Here is a 24,126-nt window from a genome sequence, read left to right as displayed (position 1 = left end):
GAGAGAGGGAGAGAGGGAGGAGAGAGGGAGGAGAGAGGTCAGGGAGGGAGGAGAGAGGTCAGGGAGGGAGGGAGGGAGGGAGGGAGGGAGGGAGGGAGGGAGGGAGGGAGGGAGGGAGGGAGGGGAGGAGAGAGGTCAGTGAGGGAGGAGAGAGGTCAGGGAGGGAGGGGAGGGAGGGAGGGAGGGAGGGAGGGAGGGAGGGAGGGAGGGAGGGAGGGGAGGGAGGGAGAGAGGTCAGGGAGGGAGGGGAGGGAGGGAGGGAGGGAGGGAGGGAGGGAGGGAGGGAGAGAGGTACAGGGAGGGAGGGAGGGAGGGAGGGGGAGGGAGGGAGGGAGGGAGGGAGGGAGGGAGGGAGGGAGGGAGGGAGGGAGGGAGGGAGGGAGGGGAGAGGTCAGGGAGGGAGGGAGGGAGGGAGGGAGGGAGGGAGGGAGGGAGGGAGGGAGGGAGGGAGGGAGGGAGGGGAGAGGTCAGGGAGGGAGGAGAGAGGTCAGGGAGGGAGGGAGGGAGGGAGGGAGGGAGGGAGGGAGGGAGGGAGGAGAGAGGTAGAGGGAGGGAGGAGAGAGGTCAGGGAGGGAGGGAGGGAGGGAGGGAGGGAGGGAGGGAGGGAGGGAGGGAGGGAGGGAGGGAGGGAGGGAGGGAGGGAGGGAGGAGAGAGGTCAGTGAGGAGGGAGGGAGGGAGGGAGGGAGGGAGGGAGGGAGGGAGGGAGGGAGGGAGGGAGGGAGGGAGGGAGGGAGGGAGGGGAGAGGTCAGGAGGGAGGGAGGGAGAGAGGTCAGGGAGGGAGGGAGGGAGGGAGGGAGGGAGGGAGGGAGGGAGGGAGGGAGGGAGGGAGGGAGGAGAGAGGTCAGTGAGTGAGGGAGAGAGGTCAGGGAGGGAGGGAGGGAGGGAGGGAGGGAGGGAGGGAGGGAGGGAGGGAGGGAGGGAGGGAGAGAGGTTAGGGAGGGAGGGAGGGAGGGAGGGAGGGAGGGAGGGAGGGAGGGAGGGAGAGAGGTCAGTTAGGCAGTGAGGGAGGGAGGGAGGGAGGGAGGGAGGGAGGGAGGGAGGGAGGGAGGGAGGGAGGGAGGGAGGGAGGGAGATACAGTTGAGTGAGGGAGGGAGGGAGGGAGGGAGGGAGGGAGGGAGGGAGGGAGGGAGGGAGGGAGGGAGGGAGAGAGGTCAGTGAGGGAGGGAGGGAGGGAGGGAGAGGGAGGGAGAGAGGGAGGGAGGGAGGGAGGGAGGGAGGGAGGAGAGAGGTCAGGGAGGGAGGGAGGGAGGGAGGGAGGGAGGGAGGGAGGGAGGGAGGGAGGGAGGGAGGGAGGGGAGAGGTCAGGGAGGGAGGAGAGAGGTCAGGGAGGGAGGGAGGGAGGGAGGGAGGGAGGGAGGGAGGGAGGGAGGGAGGGAGGGAGGGAGGGAGGAGAGAGGTAGAGGGAGGGAGGAGAGAGGTCAGGGAGGGAGGGAGGGAGGGAGGGAGGGAGGGAGGGAGGGAGGGAGGGAGGGAGGAGAGAGGTCAGTGAGTGAGGGAGGGAGGGAGGGAGGGAGGGAGGGAGGGAGGGAGGGAGGGAGGGAGGGAGGGAGGGGAGAGGTCAGGGAGGGAGGGAGAGAGGTCTAGGGAGGGAGGGAGGGAGGAGAGGGAGGGAGGGAGGGAGGGAGGAGGAGGGAGGGAGGGAGGGAGGGAGGGAGGGAGGGAGGGAGGGGAGAGGTCAGGGAGGGAGGGAGAGAGGTCAGGGAGGGAGGGAGGGAGGGAGGGAGGGAGGGAGGGAGGGAGGGAGGGAGGGAGGGAGGGGAGAGGTCAGGGAGGGAGGAGAGAGGTCAGGGAGGGAGGGAGGGAGGGAGGGAGGGAGGGAGGGAGGGAGGGAGGGAGGGAGGGAGGGAGGGAGGGAGGGAGGGAGGGAGGGGAGAGGTCAGGGAGGGAGGAGAGAGGTCAGGGAGGGAGGGAGGGAGGGAGGGAGGGAGGGAGGGAGGGAGGGAGGGAGGGAGGGAGGAGAGAGGTCAGGGAGGGAGGAGAGAGGTCAGGGAGGGAGGGAGGGAGGGAGGGAGGGAGGGAGGAGAGAGGTAGGGAGGGAGGGAGGGAGGGAGGGAGGGAGGGAGGGAGGGAGGGAGGGAGGAGAGAGGTCAGGGAGGGAGGAGAGAGGTCAGGGAGGGAGGGAGGGAGGGAGGGAGGGAGGGAGGGAGGGAGGGAGGGAGGGAGGGAGGAGAGAGGTCAGTGAGGGAGGGAGGGAGGGAGGGAGGGAGGGAGGGAGGGAGGGAGGGAGGGGAGAGGTCAGGGAGGGAGGAGAGAGGTCAGGGAGGGAGGGAGGGAGGGAGGGAGGGAGGGAGGGAGGGAGGGAGGGAGGGAGGGAGGGAGGGGAGAGGTCAGGGAGGGAGGAGAGAGGTCAGGGAGGGAGGGAGGGAGGGAGGGAGGGAGGGAGGGAGGGAGGGAGGGAGGGAGGGAGGGAGGGAGGGAGGAGAGAGGTCAGTGAGGGAGGAGAGAGGTAAGGAGGGAGGGAGGGAGGGAGGTCAGGGAGGGAGGGAGGGAGGGAGGGAGGAGGGAGGTCAGGGAGGGAGGGAGGAGAGAGGTAAGGAGGGAGGGAGGGAGGTCAGGGAGGGAGGGAGGAGAGAGGGAAGGAGGGAGGGAGATTGCTGGACCCTGTCTTCCGCTCAGCGGAGGTTGGAAGCTGTATGTTGTGCCATACATACACACGTCATGTTCAGGCTCCACAGGATTAGAGGAATTGAATCAAATGGAATCAAACTGAATCAAACTGAATTGACTATCTCACTCAAGTGTACATCTCAATAGCACAATCCATCCATATTTATAATGTACTTATATTCATAATGTAATTATATTAATAATGTACTTATATTCATAATGTCATTTGCAGTTTGAAGCTATGTTGTCAGCACCAGTGGTTCCACCACAGTTGTGTTTGGTTTGGCTGCTGGTCCTGATCAAGGCTGTTTTATTTGTGTTGCGTTTCCGCGTGTTTTTTTTCCTGTTAAGACTGCCGTTACTAGATAAGCTGAAAGGACAAGCTATCTGTGTGTGTGTTTATATGTGAGCGTGAGTGTGTGTGTGTGTGTGTGTGTGTTTGTGTGTGTGTGTGTGTGTGTGTGAGTGTGTGTGTGTTTTATGGATCTATCAAAGGGCTCATTAAAAGGTCAGTCCCACAAGAGCACTTCTCATCCAGTCTCTACCCTGCCTCCCAGCCTCTCTCTAGCCTCTACCCTGCCTCCCAGCCTCTCACTAGCCTCTACCCTGCCTCCCAGCCTCTCTCTAGCCTCTACCCTGCCTCCCAGCCTTTCTCTAGCCTCTACCCTGCCTCCCAGCCTCTCTATAGCCTCTACCCTGCCTCCCAGCCTCTCTCTAGCCTCTACCCTGCCTCCCAGCCTCTCTCTAGCCTCTACTCTGCCTCCCAGCCTCTCTCTAGCCTCTACCCTGCCTCCCAGCCTCTCACTAGCCTCTACCCTGCTTCCCAGCCTCTCTCTAGCCTCTACCCTGCCTCCCAGCCTCTCTCTAGCCTCTACCCTGCCTCCCAGCCTCTCACTAGCCTCTACCCTGCCTCCCAGCCTCTCTCTAGTCTCTACCCTGCCTCCCAGCCTCTCTCTAGCCGCTACCCTGCCTCCCAGCCTTTCCTCAGCCTCCTGGCCATGCGCCTGCCCCCCCGAGGCTGGGGCTGGGGCCGTCATGGCCTCCACATGGGGGCCGTTTGATTAGACACACCCTGCGGCCCGCCGGGCAGCAGTTTCCTGCAGGCCCCTGATCTCCTCAGGATATGACCTCAGACGACTTCTCAGACAAAACGATCTGGAAGATCTGGAAGATCCGTCACTCTCACTTGTTCTCTCTCTGTCTCTCTTTGTTTGTCTCTCTCTCTGTCTTTCTGTCCATCTTTCATTTCCTTTCCTCCTTACTCTCTTTCTCTTTTTTGTCTGTCTCACAGCTGACAGTGATGAGCAACTTTAAAACCTCCCTCAGGCTTCTTGTAGTCAGGGTCAGTGTGTGTGTTTAAGACGGACTTCAGGGTTAGTGTGTGTGTTTAAGACGGACTTCAGGGTTAGTGTGTGTGTGTGTGTGTTTATGAATGGCTTCAGGGTTAGTGTGTCAGGGTTTGTGAAGGCCTTCTAGATTCGTGTGTGTGTGTGTTTATGAAGGACACCCACAATTCTTAACTTGTCAAAGTTCGAACTGAAACTGGAGATGACGCTTTAGGGCTCTTTTTATTTATTCTGTCTGCAAATATTTGGTGTGTGTGGGCGGATGTGACGTGTGTGTGGTGTGGGCGGTTGTGACGTGTGTAAGCCGTCTATGGTACGTGTATGTGTCTGTGTGTGTGTGTCTGTGTCTGTGTGTGTGTGTGTGTCTGTGTGTGTGTGTCTGTGTGTGTGTGTGTGTGTCTGTGTGTGTGCGTGAGAACGATGCTTTGGACGCTGATTATTTGTGTTTTGTGAGGTGGACCCCACCCCTGGCTGTTGGCGGCTGTGTGTCTGGGTACCTTGTCTTGGGGGGGGATTGACACACTGCCCCTCCCTCCATGACTGTCTTTGTGAATCCTCTCCCCTCCTCTTCTCCTTTCCTCTCTTCGTCTACCCCTGTACCTCCTCTTCTCCTTTCCTCTCTTCGTCTACCCCTGTACCTCCTCTCCTCTCTTCTCCTCCTCCTCTTCTCCTTTCCTCTCTTCGTCTACCCCTGTACCTCCTCTTCTCCTTTCCTCTCTTCGTCTACCCCTGTACCTCCTCTCCTCTCTTCTCCTCCTCCTCTTCTCCTTTCCTCTCTTCGTCTACCCCTGTACGTCCTCTCCTCTCTTCTCCTCCTCCTCTTCTCCTTTCCTCTCTTCGTCTACCCCTGTACCTCCTCTCTTCTTTTCTCCTCCTCCTCTTCTCCTCCACTCTCCTCTCTTCTCCTCCCCTCTCCCTCTTTAATCTGTGTGTGCCGTTGTGCTTTTAACCAGAGTTTTGTTCCATAGCCCTCTTCCCCTCTCCCTCAAAAAGCTTTTGCTTTTTGCCAGGCCATCTTTGGAGAGAATAATTTGTTCTTAAATGATTCTTCCTGGTTAAATAAAGGTTAAATAAAAAATATACAAAATCTCCTCTCTCCTCCCCTCCTCTCCTTCTCCTCTTTTCCTATATCCTACTCTCTACTCCTCTCCTCTCTTCTATCCACCTTTTCCTCTCCTCATCCCCAGCCCTCTCCTCCTCTCCTCCTCTCCTCCTCTCCTCCTCTCCTCCTCTCCTCCTCTGCTGGTCAGTGTTCCACCTAGGACTGTGTATGCACATACACATACATTCTGTCTGCGTGTCTACAGTACTGAATGTATGGTTGTTATGGTTGATACTCTTGCAGTGTGGGTGTGGACGTGTCTACAGTACTGAATGTATGGTTGTTATGGCTGATACTCTTGCAGTGTGGGTGTGGATAACACAACGCCTGCTGTGCGTGAGAGTGTGAACAGGAGGGGGGGGGGGGTGTACGCTGACCCCTGTGGTGGCGAGGTGAGGCAGGGTGGGGAGGTCTCATGGGAGGGAGGAGGGAGGAGGGAGGAGGGAGGGGGTGGGGCATGCCAGGCCGTCTCCACCAACGCCGCTTCCTGTTAAAAACACTCCACAGGAAACCACTTCAAACAATTACATTCCGCTCTGCTCCTAGAGCCCGGGGAAGCCCTCCCCTTCCTCCCCCTTCCTCCCATCTCCCTCTGCTCTGCCACTCCCTCCTCCTCTTTCTCCATCTCTCCCTCCCTCTCCATCTCTCCCTCCCCCCTCTCTCCCTCACTCTCCATCTCTCCCTCCATCTCTCTCTCTCTCCCTCCATCTCTCTCTCTCCCTCCATCTCTCTCTCTCTCCCTCCATCTCTCTCTTTCTCAGACTGTCTCTCCCTCCACCTCTCTTAGCTCTAGCATGCTAGCTAGCATGTCAGCTTCAGTTCCTGTTTCTCTCCTCACTGAGGAGAACTTAATTCTCCAGATGGTTCTCTGTGTGTGTGTGTGTGGATGCTGCCAGCTTGTCGGTCAGTTCTGCCTGTTTTGGTTCCAGCAGGGCCTAGCCTGGTTCTGCAACTGTTGGCTGAGGTGGAACCCCAGACCTCCTGTGGTTTGACTTCCAGTAAGCCTCCACAACGTTACTGTTCCACTGGTCCCACCTGACCCCTCCAGCTGTTTCTGGAGGGGCGCTTCTCATTGGCCAGACAGCAGCTGTTTTGACCGCCTGCTATCCAATCAGGCGGGGGATGGAACACATTGCTTTGATTTTGAGGGAGCTGGCAGGGTCACGTGACCGCCCCCGGGCTGTTGCTGTGGAAACGTTGTGCGCAGGAGTTCCATGGAGTGGGGTCATGTGACAAGGAGAAGAGTTAAATAGTTGGTTGTCAGTGTTGTGTTTCACCGGGGGGAGGAGAGGAGCACAGCAAGATGGGAGATACACACACACACAGATACACACACACTCAGAGGTAGATGCACACACAGATACACACATGTTCACACACACGCCCAGTGCGTGTGTGTTGTCACCCTCCTGTCTTTTCCAACTGCACATCCTCCTCTCCTCCACTCCGGTGCCAAACCCTTTCCTATGAGACAATCCTCTGTGTGGAAATGACTTCATGTTGGTCAGAGATCAGAGGAGAGGGTGTGTGTGTGTGGAGGTGTGGAGGACAGAAAGAGACAAGGTGTGTGTGTGTGGTCTGTGTGTGTGTGTGTGTGTGTGGGGGGGAGGGGGTTCTTCTATGAGGAGTTTAAATAGTAGTAGTTAAAACAGGAAGTGTTTCCTGTGATCAGTCTGATAGAGATGGGGGGTGGGGCGGAGGGAGGGAGGGAGGGAGGGAGGGAGGGAGGGAGGGAGGGAGGGAGGGAGGGGGTTCATGTACTGGACAGACAGAGTAGTTTTAGTGCCGTTAGGCTGTTCAGAGGAGGGAGAGTTATGAGGTCATCCTGCCAGTGTCACAGACCACACTCACACACACTCACACTAATACACGCTCACACTAATACACACTCACACTAATACACACTAATACACACTCACAGAAACACACACTAATACACACACACACTAATACACACTCACACTAATACACACTCACACTAATACACACACACACACTCACACGCACGTAGACCCACACATGCACACTCTCGCACGCACTCTGCCATGCCTCTGTACTCTGTCTGATGGTCGTCGATATCAGAGGCTTAGTAACGTCCTGGTCTGGTGGAGGAGAGAGAGAGAGAGGGGGGGGGGAGAGAGAGAGGGGGGGGAGAGAGAGAGGGAGGGAGGGAGGGAGGGAGGGAGAGGGAGAGAGAGAGAGAGAGAGAGAGAGAGAGAGAGAGAGAGAGAGAGAGAGAGAGAGAGAGAGAGAGAGAGAGAGAGAGAGAGAGAGAGAGAGCACATCTCTCACCAGGGGGATTGAAGCTCGGCCTCGTCACCATGGAGACCGTGGTGCCAGTGTGCGTGTGCATGTTGTGTTTATCAGCTTCCTGCTGAGGATGACAACCTGGTGGGACACAACCAGGAGCAGGCCTGTACACACACACACACACACACACTCACACACACAGAAGAATGTTCCTCTCTGAGTAACCACAACTCAGTCTGACAGAAGAGGTCTTATTAAAGAGATCCCTTAGTTTGTGTTTAAATGGCGCCGGGGGAATTCCCACAGGCGTTCCGCCGCCTCGCAGGTCGTCATGTGAACAGAGAGAACCGTAAACAGATGCTCGGAGAAACATGAACCCGACCAAAGACTTGTTTCAGGGAAAACGAGAAATCGATCACATGGAGGTTAAACATAGAATGTTAGAAGGGGTGGGAGTTGCCTGGAGGTGAATCTGCGAACACATGACCATGCACAGACCCCCTGTGTAGCAGGATGGAAGGATGGAGGGATGGGTAGACGGACAGCTTGTAAATGCACTGTGATATTTAGCTTGAGAGGTTGTTTAGATGAGCTAAAGATGTTAGGAACGTCATCCATTACGGACAAGAGCCCCTCTCGACAGAGAAGGGATTAGAGGAGGAAGAGGAGAGGGGAGGGAGAGGAGAGGAGGGAGGGGAGAAGAGAGGACAGAGAGGGGAGGGAAAGAAAAGAGGAGAGGGTAGGAAAGGAGGGAGAGTAAAGGGGAGAGAGGGTAGGAAAGGAGGGAGAAGAGAGGAGGAGAGGGGAGCCCCTGTACAGACTAGAGGAGAGGGGAGGAGAGGGGAGCCCCTGTACAGACTAGAGGAGAGGGGAGGAGAGGGGAGCCCCTGTACAGACTAGAGGAGAGGGGAGCCCCTGTACAGACTAGAGGAGAGGGGAGGAGAGGGGAGCCCCTGTACAGACTAGAGGAGAGGGGAGCCCCTGTACAGACTAGAGGAGAGGGGAGCCCTTGTGCAGGGGTGTGGAGGTGGTTCCCAGGCTGTCATGCAGGCGGTTGTGGATCCGCCAGGGAGCTGGAAACAGCTGTGGTCTGTTCATGGAGGCGAGTGTGTAGAGAGCAGATGTTATGGATTGTAGATATCTAGTACATAGAAGAGGCATGTCTAGTTATTAGGTGTCGTAAGAATCGACTATATTAAATGTAGTAGTAAGTACAGTATGTAAATGATACAAGGAAACTTACTGAGCTATAGATGCGTGCGTGTGCATGTATGTGGTTGGAGGGGGGGGGGGGGTGTGCCTATCTTGTAAATCAAGAGGTTTTCAATAAACAGAGGGTTAGGGACTCAGCCCTGTGGGTCTGTGTCTGAGAACCTTCCTCTGACGGAGGAGGAGGGGGAGGGGAGGGGAGCAGGAGGGGGGGAGCAGGAGGGGGGGGAGCAGGAGGGGGGGGAGCAGGAGGGGGGGGGAGCAGGAGGGGGATCACTGGTTTGGAATATAGAACAGTCTGTACTGTGATATCCTATTAGATACCTCCCAGAGAGGAGGTGCCGATGTCAAGCCGTTCTTACACACACACACACACACACACGGTTCTGTGTTCCATTAAGGCTCAGAGTGTGTGTGAGGGCAGGCTAACACATCGTGACGAACTGCAGGAGCCGCCTCCCCCTTCCCAGCCCCCCTTCTTTCTCAGCCCCCCTCCCCAGCCCCCCTTCCCAGACCCCCTTCCCAGACCCCCTTCCCAGCCCCCCTTCCCAGGCCCCAATTCCAGCCCCCCTTTCAGCCCTCCTCCTCCCTTTTTCTTTCTTCAAGTTTGTCTATTCTCCCTCTGGGTTTTCTAACTCATTTAGAATCTGTCTCTCACTCCTCTCTCATCCCTTTCTTTCTTTTCCATCTCTCTTGTCCCTCACCTCTCTCCTCTCCTCCCAGTTAACCCTCTCTCCTCTCCTCCCAGTTAACCCTCTCTCCTCTCCTCCCAGTTAACCCTCTCTCCTCTCCTCCCAGTTAACCCTCTCCTCTCTCGTCCCTGATGTTAACCCTCTCTCCTCTCCTCCCAGTTAACCCTTTCCTCTCCTCCCAGTTAACCCTCTCCTCTCTCGTCCCTGATGTTAACCCTCTCTCCTCTCCTCCCAGTTAACCCTCTCCTCTCTCGTCCCTGATGTTAACCCTCTCTCCTCTCCTCCCAGTTAACCCTCTCCTCTCTCGTCCCTGATGTTAACCCTCTCTCCTCTCCTCCCAGTTAACCCTCTCCTCTCTCGTCCTTGATGTTAACCCTCTCTCCTCTCCTCCCAGTTAACCCTCTCCTCTCTCGTCCCTGATGTTAACCCTCTCTCCTCTCCTCCCAGTTAACCCTCTCCTCTCTCGTCCCTGATGTTAACCCTCTCTCCTCTCCTCCCAGTTAACCCTCTCCTCTCTCGTCCCTGATGTTAACCCTCTCTCCTCTCCTCCCAGTTAACCCTCTCCTCTCTCGTCCCTGATGTTAACCCTCTCTCCTCTCCTCCCAGTTAACCCTCTCCTCTCTCGTCCCTGATGTTAACCCTCTCTCCTCTCCTCCCAGTTAACCCTCTCCTCTCTCGTCCCTGATGTTAACCCTCTCTCCTCTCCTCCCAGTTAACCCTCTCCTCTCTCGTCCCTGATGTTAACCCTCTCTCCTCTCCTCCCAGTTAACCCTCTCCTCTCTCGTCCCTGATGTTAACCCTCTCTCCTCTCCTCCCAGTTAACCCTCTCCTCTCTCGTCCCTGATGTTAACCCTCTCTCCTCTCCTCCCAGTTAACCCTCTCCTCTCTCGTCCCTGATGTTAACCCTCTCTCCTCTACTCCCTGCTAACCCTCTCCTCTCCCTGCAGATGTCCAGCTACAAGCGAGCAACCTTTGAGGAGGATGAGGTGTCTGACCACCCTGCTGATGGTGGCCTGTCCCCTGACAGCATGGAGGTGAGGCTACCAGAGGAGGAGTAGAGATCTCACTGTCCTACAGTACAGTTATGGCTTGAAAGTTTGGGTAGTTGCAGGCCTTCATGCACTGTGAACTGGACAAAATCAATACTTCTTATAGACGCTGAGATGCTTGTGAAAGTGATTGTTGGTAAAGGGAAACGAACGGACACCTGTGTTCCTGACCTGCCCCCACTCCCTCACCCCCTGACCTGCCCCCACTCCCTCACCCCCTGACCTGCCCCCACTCCCTCACCCCCTGACCTGCCCCCACTCCCTCTCCACCTGACCTGCCCCCACTCCCTCTCCCCCTGACCTGCCCCCACTCCCTCTCCACCTGACCTGCCCCCACTCCCTCACCCCCTGACCTGCCCCCACTCCCTCACCCCCTGACCTGCCCCCACTCCCTCTCCACCTGACCTGCCCCCACTCCCTCACCCCCTGACCTGCCCCCACTCCCTCACCCCCTGACCTGCCCCCACTCCCTCACCCCCTGACCTGCCCCCACTCCCTCTCCACCTGACCTGCCCCCACTCCCTCACCCCCTGACCTGCCCCCACTCCCTCACCCCCTGACCTGCCCCCACTCCCTCACCCCCTGACCTGCCCCCACTCCCTCACCCCCTGACCTGCCCCCACTCCCTCACCCCCTGACCTGCCCCCACTCCCTCACCCCCTGACCTGCCCCCACTCCCTCTCCACCTGACCTGCCCCCACTCCCTCTCCACCTGACCTGCCCCCACTCCCTCACCCCCTGACCTGCCCCCACTCCCTCACCCCCTGACCTGCCCCCACTCCCTCACCCCCTGACCTGCCCCCACTCCCTCACCCCCTGACCTGCCCCCACTCCCTCTCCACCTGACCTGCCCCCACTCCCTCACCCCCTGACCTGCCCCCACTCCCTCACCCCCTGACCTGCCCCCACTTAATTAATGGCGTTCATCAAAATTCACGTTCATAAAATAATTTTGACATGTGAGCATACGCGATTTCTACATTGCGAAACTCACAATTTTTACAGCATTTTTAGGCGTGTAGTAGAGATACGTATGGAAGCAAATCAGTGACAAAGTTTTAAAAGCTATTGAATACTTAATATTGACATTTGTTGGTTTTGAATTCACCTCTTCAATTCAAAATAATCTGATCAAAAAATTAAAGCTTCAGAAATTCAAACAGAACAAAATCCAGGGTGCTGAAATTCGAATGGTGAAATTCAGTTACAAAATTCCAGCTAAATTCCAGCTGATTAAATTTGAGCCGAAAAAATTAGAGCCCAAAAAAATGCAACAGCCGGGATACCAAGGTATTGCTTGCTTCAGACCGTACCTCTTCTCAGAATCCCAGGCTGTGATTGGATGACTGATCTGCATGTAAGACTGCCTGCAGCTACACCTGGATGAGAGGGGCCTGAGGAGAGAGGTCTGTAGTTGGACCCTTCTTGGAGAAGTGACATGGTTCGATTGCATACAGACTCTATCTGAATTTTTTCCGCTCAAATGTTTTTGGTTCGATTTTTTGGGATCTGAATTTCACCATTCGAATTTGAGCAGAAGTTGTTTTGTTTGAATTTCTGAAGCTTTAATTGTTGGGGGTTGGAGCCCCCCCAAAAGTTTCATTAGCCCCCCACCAACATTTTTGTTATAATTTTTTTTTTTAAGTAATTTTATTTTATTTTATTTTTTTATCTAAATGTGTTAATTTATCTTCCTAAATCCCACTAGAGGACACTATTTAAAAGGATATTTTCAAAAATGTATTCTGGGGAACATGCCCCCAGACCCCCCTAGTTTTGTTGGGTCACAGGAAAAATAATACGTTTTATCTCGGGGCTTAGCCCCCCCAAAAGTGGGAACCTAGATTCGCCCCTGAGCTGGGTCAACCATTTCCGATAAATGTTTGGGTGAACTTCCCAAAATGACAATTAACGACGTACATGCGGTTCTATGTTGCTGCCCTTCAAGCGGGAAAAGGGGTTAAAATTGTAAGTTTGGCGTTTCGTCGACAATTAGCTACTGAGGTTTATTGGACTCTCACTGTAAAAGTAGCTAGCTATCACTAGCTAGGCTAGCTAGTGAACAATTTTTAGCAGCTTTATAACATACTCAATTATCTAATTGTCAGCGATAATGTAACAGATAAATAATTGTTCTGTCATACATGGGTAATGTAAGACATCTGAAAACGGGAGAGATCTCCGTGAGGGCGACTTCGATGGGGAAAAAGCGAGAAGCAGCACCATCAGAGTAGGGTTAAGAGAGCTATGGGTTAACATAACTTGTTCTGGTTATTAAAACTGGAAAAGAGGTTAGTAATCTGGCCTACTTTTCCCCGGAAATACGTAGACTATCACTGCCGTGTGCATATAGCCATATTTGCCTCAGGTCATGTAATAAGCACAATTCTTTAATATGCTAAATTATGTTTTGAAAAAAGTCACAGATAGATAAAAATTCACTGCAACCCGTGCACAACCCGTACAGTTGGAAGTTCAGTGAACCACCTCACAGCTACATTACAGTGTGTGTAACAGTTACAGTGTAACTGGTTGTAAAACTAGGGTTAAGAGACGTGGGTGCGCAGGGAAATATAGGCAGGTAAAACATTAGAATCTATGATTTTAACACAGAAGGAAATGATAATCCTCAAGGTATAATCGCAATTAAATGAGCAATAAAGAAATTGCGATAAAACTTGTGACTTTACACAACCCTAGTTTCCACCCTACCTTCCCACCTGTATCTACCTGTCTACCCCTCCCCTGTATCTACCTGTCTACCCCTCCCCTGTATCTACCTGTCTACCCCTCCCCTGTATCTACCTGACTACCCCTCACCTGTATCTACTTGTCTCTCTCTCTCAGGTGGGGTTCAGGAAGGGAGGGATCCACCTCATGAGTCCTCTGGGCCAGAGAACTCAGATGGAGGTGGTGCTCTCTGGCCTGCTGCTGGCCTCGCTCCTGGCCCTGTTGGGCTGCACCATCACCCTCGGCGTTCACTACAACCGAGGTGGTGTCACATACCGGTCGATGTTTGATTGTTTTGGTCTTAAATTCTGGCCAGTGGTCGGCGGTATTTGGAAGTGTTTCAGAGACCGAAACAAACATGCACCTCAGACACACACACACACACACACACACACAGACAGCTGTCGTGTGGTGTGTGTAGTGAATCCAGCTGTGCTTTGCCATCCCCAGATCCAGAGAGGAGCCTGTGTTTGACGGAGGGCTGCATCGTGGTGGCCAGTAAGATCGTGGAGGCGCTGGACCGCAGCGTGGACCCCTGCCAGGACTTCTACCAGTACGCCTGCGGGGGCTGGGTCCGCAAGAACCCCCTCCCGGACGGACGCTCACGCTGGAGCACCTTCAACAGCATCTGGGACCAGAACCAGGCCCTGCTCAAGCACCTGCTGGGTCAGCACACACACATGCTCTCACACACACACACACACACACGCTCTCTCTCACACACACGCTCTCTCTCTCTCTCTCACACACATGCCCTCTCTCTCTCTCTCTCTCTCTCTCTCTCTCACACACACGCCCTCTCTCTCTCTCTCTCTCTCTCTCTCTCTCTCTCTCTCTCTCTCTCTCTCTCTCTCTCTCTCTCTCTCTCTCTCTCTCACACACACACGCTCGCTCTCTCTCGCTCTCTCTCGCTCTCTCTCTCTCTCTCTCTCTCTCTCTGTCTCTGTCTCTGTCTCTCTCTCTCTCTCTCTCTCTCGACGTGCCATGTTTGTGTGTCTTGGTTTGTGTGTGTGAGTGTGTCTGTTTACAGCCGTGACAGCTTACGAGCACACATGCTCCAGCATGGATCAGCCTTAGATTCACAGCTCAGATCTCGCCAGCGCTGCACACAGACCCAAAACAAACATGCCTGAATGGACTGTGCAGTGGTGTGGGATTGTGCCTAGTCACCAGTACACAGTCTGCTGTCCTCTGGATAAAGGTTACCTCCACCCCCCACCCACCTTCAGTAGCTTGTCTCTCTCTGCCTCTGTGAGGAGTTGATTTACTAGTGGAATATTCCGGATTCCAGTGGCTGAATTTAATGAAGTCCTAAAGCATGAGCTGTCCCAGATCCCCCCAGTGTGATGGTCTGTGTGCAGGAGGGTTCGGGGGGCAAGTCAAGTCAAATCTATTTTCTTGTTTTGCTGACGAAAAGGGCTGGGTTACATGGCTTCTGCTCGGTGTGATAATTCGTTTAGCCGCTCCGCCGCGGTCGTGTTTCCAGCGGTGTGCGTTGCCATGACAGCGGTATCTCTGGGATGTGCAGCAGCTTTGATGCCTCGTATGACATCTCTCTTTTCATCCCTCTCTGTCTCTCTCTCTCTCTCTCTCTCTCTCTCTCTCTCTCTCTCTCTCTCTCTCTCTCTCTCTCTCTCTCTCTCTCTCCATCTCTTTGCCACTCTATCTGTCTCGCTCTCTCTCTCTCCTTTCATCTCTTTCTCCCTCCATTTCTCTCTCTCCCTCCTTTCATCCCTCTGTCTCTCCATCTCTTTGTTTCATCTCCCATTCTCTCTCTACCCTGCGAATGGTCACGCCCTGTTTTTACACACATACACGCATACACACATACACACATACACAAATACAAACTACACCACACTCAGTGCTTTAGCAGTTGAAAAATGTAAGCAGTGTGTCAGAACAGAAAAAGTGCCAGTTATTAGCCCAACAGCCTGTATGTACATTTAGAGTTTATTAGCTGCTGTTGCAGCATGCTAATGCTAGGGGCGGAAATATCTCAGGGAAGAGCACTGGCCTGTAGATCAAGAGGTTGAAGGTTTGAATCCCGGCTTGAATGATTCTTGTATTTAGAGCTGCTGGGTGGATACAGCACACAGATGTTATGAGTTCAGGGTTTGAATGACATGTTTGTCTGTAGCCCTCCTGTTGAAGTCAAGTCCTAGTAGACACTAGGCAGGTCAACAGACTCCTGTAGCTCCTGTTCTGCTGTTAGTCTGTCTCCTCCTGTCTGTCTCCTCCCGTTAGGCCTTCACATAGCACACACACACACACACACACACACACAGTCTCTTTCTGCTCTCAGTGAACAGTCAGCAGTTTGGTGTCAGTGAGACTGCAGTGGCCCAGACCTGCTTTTGTCACTCTGCCACACTAATGTAGGTCCTGTCTCTCCCTCCCCCCTCCCTCCCTCCACCCTCCTCTCCTCCCACTCCTCCCTCCCCCCTCTCCTTCCCTCCCCCGTCCTCTCCTCCCTCCCGCTCCTCCCTCCCCCCTCTCCCTCTCCCTCCTCCTTCCTGTCTTTCAGAGAATGGCACGTTCAACTCCAGCAGCGAGGCAGAGAGGAAGACCCAGTTCTACTACCTGTCCTGTCTGAACGAGCAGCGCATCGACGAGCTGGGAGCTCAGCCTCTCATTGACCTCATCGCCAAGGTATGCCTCACCTCCAAACTATATATCCCCCCCAAGCCATGCACCCCATACCCTGCTACCCCCCTCACCTCCCCCCCTTCCCGTTAAACACCAAGGACGCATCTCCCGCACTGCTTTCAGCATTGTGTTCTTCAGCCGTCACCTGCTGCTTTGTCCTGCTGTCTCCTGTGGCAGACTCTGAGAGATGTCTCCTGGGCAGACTCTGAGAGACGTCTCCTGTGGCAGACTCTGAGAGACGTCTCCTGTGGCAGACTCTGAGAGACGTCTCCTGTGGCAGACTCTGAGAGACGTCTCCTGTGGCAGACTCTGAGAGACGTCTCCTGTGGCAGACTCTGAGAGACGTCTCCTGTGGCAGACTCTGAGAGACGTCTCCTGTGGCAGACTTTGAGAGACGTCTCCTGTGGCAGACTCTGAGAGACGTCTCCTGTGGCAGACTCTGAGAGACGTCTCCTGTGGCAGTCTCTGAGAGACGTCTCCTGTGGCAGACTCTGAGAGACGTCTCCTGGGCAGTCTCTGAGAGACGTCTCCTGTGGCAGTCTCTGAGAGACGTCTCCTGTGGCAGTCTCTGAGAGACGTCTCCTGGGCAGTCTCTCTGAGAGACGTCTCCTCGGCAGTCTCTCTGAGAGACGTCTCCTGGGCAGTCTCTGATAGACGCGGCGAGCTGTTAGAAAGCCAGGGTCGTCTGTCTGCATTCAGAAACGAGAAAATGGAGAGATTGAAAACGTGTTGTCAGAGAGAGGGAGGGGGGCTGATTGATCTGTGATGCGCCGCGGTCCGCTACGCTCCGATAAATCCATATGTTTATTTTACCTGGATATGGTCGGGGGAAACAGCATTCCACCCATTGTTCTGGTCCTGGCTCTCTCGTTATTTTTTTGCAGTGTCATGCCCTAATTTTCTTAAGAATATATCTTTTTTTCACATAGCAGGCGCTTGTATCCAAAGTGACATATGGTACATGTGGGGGATTTGAATCTGCAACCTCTTGATCTGTAGTCAAGTGCCCTAACTCCTCTTCTGGATAGCCCGGTCTGTCTTCTAACTGACCGTGAGACGCACACTCTGACAGGCTGCCATGTTCTCGCAGACCAGCCAAGTCTGAGGAGATCATAAAGATAAAGACCATCTCTAAACATGTCTCCCCTGTCCTGCTGTTGACGAACATCTACGAAATGCATGAAAGGCCACACAAATAACCTTTGACCCCTCTGTCCCTGCAATGGCCTGACCGCCGGCCTGTCTCCCTGGTAACAGAGCGGAGGGTGGAACATCACAGGGCCGTGGGATCAGGACAACTTCATGGAGGTTCTGAAGATGGTGTCAGGACCGTACCGGGCCCAACCCTTCTTTACTGTGGGCGTCAGTGTGGACCCCAAGAACTCCAACAGCAACGTCATCCAGGTGCTTCCTGTCGCAACGCTCCTCCTTTCCTGTCACCCAGCCAGGGGATTGGTCGGTTTTTCTCACCTGTGGATTTCTTCCTGCTAGGTGGACCAATCGGGGTTGTTTCTGCCCTCCCGCGAGTATTACCTCAACAAGACAGCCAATGAGAAGGTGAGGAGGGGAGACGGCATGGTCTAATGTAGTCCGGTTCTCTCTGGTTGTCTGCAGGTTCTGAAGGCTGGCCTAACGTAGTCTGGTTCTCCACAGGTTCTGAAGGCTGGTCTAACATAGTCCGGTTCTCTGGTTCTCCGCAGGTTCTGAAGGCCTATCTGGACTACATGGTGGAGCTGGGCTTGCTGCTGGGCGGAGAGAGGAACTCCACAGAGCGGCAGATGCAGCAGATCCTGGAGTTTGAGACGGCGCTCGCCAACATCACCGTGCCACAGGACGAACGCAGGGACGAGGAGAAGATCTACCACAAGATCACCATCGCTGACCTGCAGGTGGGGGGTGGGGGTGTGCGTGAGGGTGTGTGGGGGTGTGTGTGTGAGGGTGTGTGGGGGTGTGGGTGTGTGTGTGGGGGGTGTGTTTAGATGTTAGCGAGTGTCTCTCGCCCCCTGGGTATTCTCCACAACAGACTAGTAGGAAAGCGAGTGTCTCTCGCCCCCTGGGTATTCTCCACAACAGACTAGTAGGAAAGCGAGTGTCTCTCGCCCCCTGGGTATTCTCCACAACAGACTAGTAGGAAAGCGAGTGTCTCTCGCCCCCTGGGTATTCTCCACAACAGACTAGTAGGAAAGCGAGTGTCTCTCGCCCCCTGGGTATTCTCCACAACAGACTAGTAGGAAAGCGAGTGTCTCTCGCCCCCTGGGTATTCTCCACAACAGACTAGTAGGAAAGCGAGTGTCTCTCGCCCCCTGGGTATTCTCCACAACAGACTAGTAGGAAAGCGAGTGTCTCTCGCCCCCTGGGTATTCTCCACAACAGACTAGTAGGAAAGCGAGTGTCTCTCGCCCCCTGGGTATTCTCCACAACAGACTAGTAGGAAAGCGAGTGTCTCTCGCCCCCTGGGTATTCTCCACAACAGACTAGTAGGAAAGCGAGTGTCTCTCGCCCCCTGGGTATTCTCCACAACAGACTAGTAGGAAAGCGAGTGTCTCTCGCCCCCTGGGTATTCTCCACAACAGACTAGTAGGAAAGCGAGTGTCTCTCGCCCCCTGGGTATTCTCCACAACAGAAGGGCACCAGGGCCCCTTTTTTTTGTATGCCAAGGCCCCCCACCGTTGCCGGGGCAACCGTTGCCAAGAGCCGTTGCCAGGTGGTTGTGTCTGTGTGGCAGGCTGTGGGAGGAGAGGACGCTAGCGGCCGGAGCGCTCTGAGTAAAGACCTTGTCTGGCCCATACCAGCATGTTTCCAGCACCGTGCGTCACCATGGCAATCCTGCATCAGGGCCAGATTCATATCTGAATGTTCTTCATGGTTTCAGTTTGTGTTGAACTGAACTCTTCAGCGTGGAACGTCTGCAGGCGTAAACAACAAGCGGTGTCCTTGGCAACGCTGCTGAGATGTTTAGATGTTCTGTCCCTGTGTGTTTAAACACAGTGGAGAGGCGGGTTCAAAGTGCGTCCACAAACCCAAGTCTCTGATTGACTCGTTTTCGGAAGTTCTCCGGACTCCAAGACCAGGTCCCCCCCTCCCAGTCGCTCCTGCCCCCCCCCCCTCCCAGTCGCTCCTGCCCCCCCCCCCCCTCCCAGTCTCTCCTGCCCCCCCCCCCCCCACAGTAGTGGAGTAGTAGGGTGTACAGGAAGGGATTTGGCATTAAACCTCCCTTAGGGTCAGGGCTGCTGCTGTCATTATATCGAGAGGGAGAGGGAGAGAGGGAGAGAGGGAGAGAGGGAGAGATATCCTCTTGCCTTCACATACCACTCTCATATTTTCCACCAGTCCAGTGCTCTTCATCTAACCCAGAGAGATCTCTCTGGACCTGCATCCATCCTGATGTGACTAAGCCCCTCCCCCAGGTCCTGGCGCCGGCGGTGGATTGGCTGGACTACCTGATCTCAGCCCTGTCTCCCCTGGACCTGAACAGCACAGAGCCGGTGGTGGTGTACGCCAAGGACTACCTGCAGCAGCTGTCTGAGCTCATCAACAGGACGGAGCGCAGGTCACCTCACACACACACACAACCTCCACCACACACATACACACACACACAACCTCCACACACACACACACACACACACACACAACCTCCACACACACACACACACACACAACCTCCACACACACACACACACACACACACAACCTCCACACACACACACACACACACAGACACACACACAACCTAAACCACACACAAAAACACACAGCCAGCATGAACAACAGACCAGCAAGCAGAGCAGATCCTGTTTTTAGTCTGTCCTACATGTCAGTCACTCACCACTCTCTTTCCTCTGCATAACCCTCCCTCCCTCCCTGCCTCCCTCCATCTCTCCCTGCCTCCCTCCATCTCTCCCTGCCTCCCTCCCTCCCTCCCTCATGTCTTCCCCCCTCCATCTCTCCTTATCTCCCCCCAGTCTGCTGAACAACTACATGATGTGGAACCTGGTCCAGAAGGGCGTCTCCAGTCTGGACCAGCGCTTTGAGAACGCCCAGGACAAGCTGCTGGAGAGCCTGTACGGAACCAAGAAGGTGTTTACACACACACACACACACACAGCAGCCTCTAAGAAGGGTTAGATGTGGTTTACGTCTCAGGACCACAGCTGAGAATACTGTTGTTCTTATCTCTCTCTCTCTCTCTCCCTCCGTCTCTCTCTCCGTCTTTCCCTCTGTCTCTCTGTCTCTGTCTCTGTCTCTCTCTCTCTCTGTCTCTCTCTCTCTCTCTCTGTCTCTCTGTCTCTCTCTCTCTGTCTCTCTCTCTCTGTCTCTCTCTCTCTGTCTCTCTCTCTCTTTCTCTCTCTCTCTGTCTCTCTCTGTCTCTCTCCCTCTCTCTCTCTCTCTGTCTCTCTCTCTGTCTCTGTCTCTCTCCCTCTCTCTCTCTCTCTCTCTCTCTCTCTGTCTCTCTCTCTGTCTCTCTCTCTCTCTGTCTCTCTCTCTCTCTCTGTCTCTCTGTCTCTCTCTCTGTCTCTCTCTCTGTCTCTCTCTCTCTCTCTCTGTCTCTGTCTCTCTCCCTCTCTCTCTCTCTCTGTCTCTCTCTCTCTGTCTCTCTCTCTCTCTCTCTCTCTCTGTCTCTCTCTCTCTCTCTGTCTCTGTCTCTCTCCCTCTCTCTCTCTCTCTCTCTCTGTCTCTCTCTCTGTCTCTCTCTCTCTCTCTCTGTCTCTGTCTCTCTCCCTCTCTCTGTCTCTCTCTCTCTGTCTCTCTGTCTCTCTTTCTCTGTCTCTATCTCTGTCTCTCTGTCTCTCTCTCTCTGTCTCTCTCTCTCTCCGTCTCTCTCTCTGTCTCTGTCTCTCTCCCTCTCTCTCTCTCTCTCTCTGTCTCTCTCTCTCTCTCTCTCTCTCTGTCTCTCTCTGTCTCTCTCTCTCTGTCTCTCTCTCTCTCTCTCTCTCTCTCTCTGTCTCTGTCTCTCTCCCTCTCTCTCTCTCTCTCTCTCTCTGTCTCTCTCTCTCTCTCTCTCTCTCTCTCTGTCTCCCTGTCTCTTTCTCTGTCTCTCTATGTCTCTCTCTCAGTCCTGCACTCCCAGGTGGCAGACCTGCATTGGGAACACAGACGACACTCTTGGCTTCGCTCTTGGAGCTCTGTTCGTCAAAGCCACGTTCGACAAACACAGCAAGGAGATTGTGAGTGTTTGGTTTCTGTGTTCTCCCCGGTGATGGTTTGTTTGTTTTGTTTTTTTTACAGGGGAACTGTGCGGTCATCGATGCTTGGCTAGTGCCACCTAGTGGTTAAAATGAGTAGTGTGCTGTTGTGTTTTATCAAACGTAGCAGTTGTAGAAGGACCGCTGAACTTCAGGACTTGACACATCCTAAAACAATGTAATTGTCCTCTTCTCTCCTTTTCCTTTACTCCTCTACTGCCTTCCTTCCTCCTCTCTCCTGCGCTCTTTTTCCTCCTCCTCTTTCCCCTCTCCTCCTCCTCCTCTCTCCCCCTCTTCTCTCTCCCCTCTCTTCTCTCCTCCTTCTCCTGCTCCGCCAGGCTGAGGGGATGATCAACGAGATCCGCACAGCGTTCAAAGCAGCTCTGGACCAGCTGAACTGGATGGACCAGCATACGAGGCAGGCTGCCAAGGAGAAGGTGAGGGGCAGCTGGGGCCATCGCTTCAGCCCCTGATAACAGACTGGAGTGGAAGGTCACATGTTGTTGAAGTTGCTGCAGTTACTATGTCATGTCCCTTCTGTGTGTGTGTGGTCACCTCGTCTTTAGGCTGACGCCATCTATGACATGATAGGATTCCCTGACTTCATCCTGGATCCTAAGGAGCTGGATGATGTGTATGATGGGGTGAGTTAACTGGACCTGTCTTCATCTGGCCACAGCTGCTCTACCAGGGTGTGTGTGTGCACATTGTGTGTGTGTGCACATTGTGTGTGTGTGTGTGTGTGTGTGTGTGAGGTAAATAAAAGATCTTCTTCCCCCCTCTCATGTTCTGGTCTCCTTCTCTGCCCCTCAGTATGATGTATCAGAGGACAGCTTCTTCCAGAACATGCTGAACTTCTATAACTTCTCTGCCAGGGTGATGGCTGACCAGCTCCGCAAGCCCCCCAACAGAGACCAGTGAGTCTCTACCCCCTAACCATAACCCTACCTCTCTCTACCCCCTAACCCTAACCTCTCTCTACCCCCTCTCTCTAACCCTAACCCTAACCTCTCTCTACCTCTCTCTCTACCCCCTAACCCTCTCTCTCTCTCTACCTCTCTCTACCTCTCTCTCTCTACCCCCTTACCTCTCTCTCTCTCTACCTCTCTCTCTCTACCCCCCTACCTCTCTCTCTCTCTGCCTCTCTCTCTCTACCTCTCTCTCTCTACCCCCTTACCTCTCTCTCTCTACCTCTCTCTCTACCCCCTTACCTCTCTCTCTCTACCTCTCTCTCTCTCTACCCCCTTACCTCTCTCTCTCTACCTCTCTCTCTCTCTACCTCTCTCTACCTCTCTCTCTCTCTACCTCTCTCTACCTCTCTCTCTCTACCCCCTTACCTCTCTCTCTCTCTACCTCTCTCTCTCTACCCCCCTACCTCTCTCTCTACCTCTCTCTCTCTACCTCTCTCTCTCTACCCCCTTACCTCTCTCTCTCTCTACCTCTCTCTCTCTACCCCCCTACCTCTCTCTCTCTCTACCTCTCTCTCTCTACCTCTCTCTCTGTACCCCCTTACCTCTCTCTCTCTCTACCTCTCTCTCTCTACCCCCTTACCTCTCTCTCTCTTTACCTCTCTCTCTACCCCCCTACCTCTCTCTCTCTACCTCTCTATACCCCTGATCTCTTGACAGACAGTGTTGTAAGATCATTATAAGGGACAGCACAAAGTCTGACTCTGGTGTGTGACTCTGGTGTGTGACTCTGGTGTGTGACTCTGGTGTGTGACTCTGGTGTGTGACTCTGGTGTGTGACTCTGGTGTGTGACCCTGGTGTCTGACTCTGGTGTCTGACTCTGGTGTCTGACTCTGGTGTCTGACTCTGGTGTCTGACTCTGGTGTGTGACTCTGGTGTCTGACTCTGGTGTGTGACTCTGGTGTGTGACCCTGGTGTCTGACTCTGGTGTGTGACTCTGGTGTCTGACTCTGGTGTCTGACCCTGGTGTGTGACTCTGGTGTGTGACTCTGGTGTGTGACTCTGGTGTCTGACTCTGGTGTCTGACTCTGGTGTGTGACTCTGGTGTCTGACTCTGGTGTGTGACTCTGGTGTCTGACTCTGGTGTGTGTCCTTCCAGGTGGAGTATGACTCCTCCTACAGTCAACGCCTACTACATGCCCACCAAGAACGGCATTGTGTTCCCCGCTGGGATCCTGCAGGCCCCCTTCTACGCCCAGGACCACCCCAAGTGAGTGTGTGTGTGTGTGTGTGTGGGAGGTTGTATACCCGCGCCAAAAGCCACCAACCATTTGACACGCCACGTGGGTTCCTGTCGTGAGTTTGTGTTTGCTTGTTTCGCTGACTGTGACCTCCCGGCAGAGCTCTCAACTTCGGGGGCATCGGAGTGGTGATGGGACACGAGCTCACCCACGCCTTCGACGACCAGGGTTAGTGTCCCTCTCGTCACAAACGCATCATTAGCATGCTGTAGCACTTCACCCTCATGTGGGGGGGGGGGGACAGATTAGCAATTTTCAAAGCCTGTATAATGAAACCTACTCCCTGGGATTAATTTAAGTTTTTCTTCCTCCTCCTGTAAGGAAGGGAATACGACAAAGACGGGAACCTTCGACCCTGGTGGCAGAATTCCTCGGTGGAAGCCTTTAAGAACCGGACCGAGTGCATGGTGGAGCAGTACAGCCAGTACACCATCAACGGGGAGCACATCAACGGCAAACAGACGCTGGGGGAGAACATCGCAGACAACGGCGGGCTGAAGGCGGCCTACAATGTGAGTGGTGACCTAGCGTACATGGCTAGCTAGCTAGTTAGCATGGTTGTGGCTGTTGCTGTGCTGGCGCGCGGACTGTTCTAGCTTGCTCTTAGCACGGTTCTGAAAGTTCCAGTGCCAATCTGTGTTTAGTTAGCTAGCGCACTTCTGGATGTTCCTGTGTTCCAGTATAGCTAGGCAGTATGGTTGTGGATGTTGCTGTGCAAACCTGTGCTGGTCTGTGCTAGCTAACCTGTACTAGCTAACCTGTTGGTCTGTGCAAGCTAACCCTGTGCAAGCTAACCTATTGGTCTGTGCAAACTAACCCTGTGCTAGCTAACCTGTGTTGGTCTGTGCTAGCTAACCTGTGCTAGCTAACCTGTGTTGGTCTGTGCTAGCTAACCTGTGCTGGTCTGTGCAGGCTTACAAGACGTGGGCGCAGCAGAACGGTGAGGAGAAAAGGCTCCCGGCGGTGAACCTGACCAACGACCAGCTGTTCTTCGTGGGTTTTGCCCAGGTGGGTGGTGGTGTTACAGTGGGTGCCAGTGCAGGCCCTGGCAAACCACCTCACTGTTAGCAGACAAGTATAAATGACACAACAC

At 54.5% G+C, this 24,126-nt stretch overlaps 1 protein-coding gene across 2 annotated transcripts in view; it reads left to right on the top strand.

Moving 5' to 3' along the window:
- The window catches only part of ece2b (endothelin converting enzyme 2b), a 33,153-nt gene that overhangs the window by 5,915 nt on the left and 3,112 nt on the right, over positions 1–24,126 (top strand). The window contains exons 3-19 of one of the 2 annotated variants that reach the window (XM_084674283.1): positions 10,157–10,243; positions 13,106–13,250; positions 13,439–13,654; positions 15,516–15,640; positions 16,895–17,041; positions 17,129–17,194; positions 17,338–17,526; positions 19,045–19,187; positions 19,603–19,717; positions 20,695–20,805; positions 21,162–21,260; positions 21,390–21,467; positions 21,637–21,740; positions 22,892–23,002; positions 23,134–23,201; positions 23,355–23,545; positions 23,946–24,041. In XM_084674283.1, coding sequence (XP_084530409.1) covers positions 10,157–10,243; positions 13,106–13,250; positions 13,439–13,654; positions 15,516–15,640; positions 16,895–17,041; positions 17,129–17,194; positions 17,338–17,526; positions 19,045–19,187; positions 19,603–19,717; positions 20,695–20,805; positions 21,162–21,260; positions 21,390–21,467; positions 21,637–21,740; positions 22,892–23,002; positions 23,134–23,201; positions 23,355–23,545; positions 23,946–24,041 — 2,091 coding nt within the window. Of the gene's footprint in view, positions 1–10,156; positions 10,244–12,054; positions 12,227–13,105; positions 13,251–13,438; positions 13,655–15,515; positions 15,641–16,894; positions 17,042–17,128; positions 17,195–17,337; positions 17,527–19,044; positions 19,188–19,602; positions 19,718–20,694; positions 20,806–21,161; positions 21,261–21,389; positions 21,468–21,636; positions 21,741–22,891; positions 23,003–23,133; positions 23,202–23,354; positions 23,546–23,945; positions 24,042–24,126 lie in introns of those variants that run through there. The other variant, XM_084674284.1, reaches the window with a different exon arrangement.

Source organism: Hypomesus nipponensis, chromosome 15 (assembly GCF_054491055.1).
Source record: "Hypomesus nipponensis isolate SF chromosome 15, ASM5449105v1, whole genome shotgun sequence".
In the NCBI taxonomy this organism is placed as follows: domain Eukaryota; kingdom Metazoa; phylum Chordata; class Actinopteri; order Osmeriformes; family Osmeridae; genus Hypomesus; species Hypomesus nipponensis.
The sequence above is the reverse complement of the archived record's forward strand: the minus strand, read 5'-3'. Positions and strand labels throughout refer to the sequence as shown.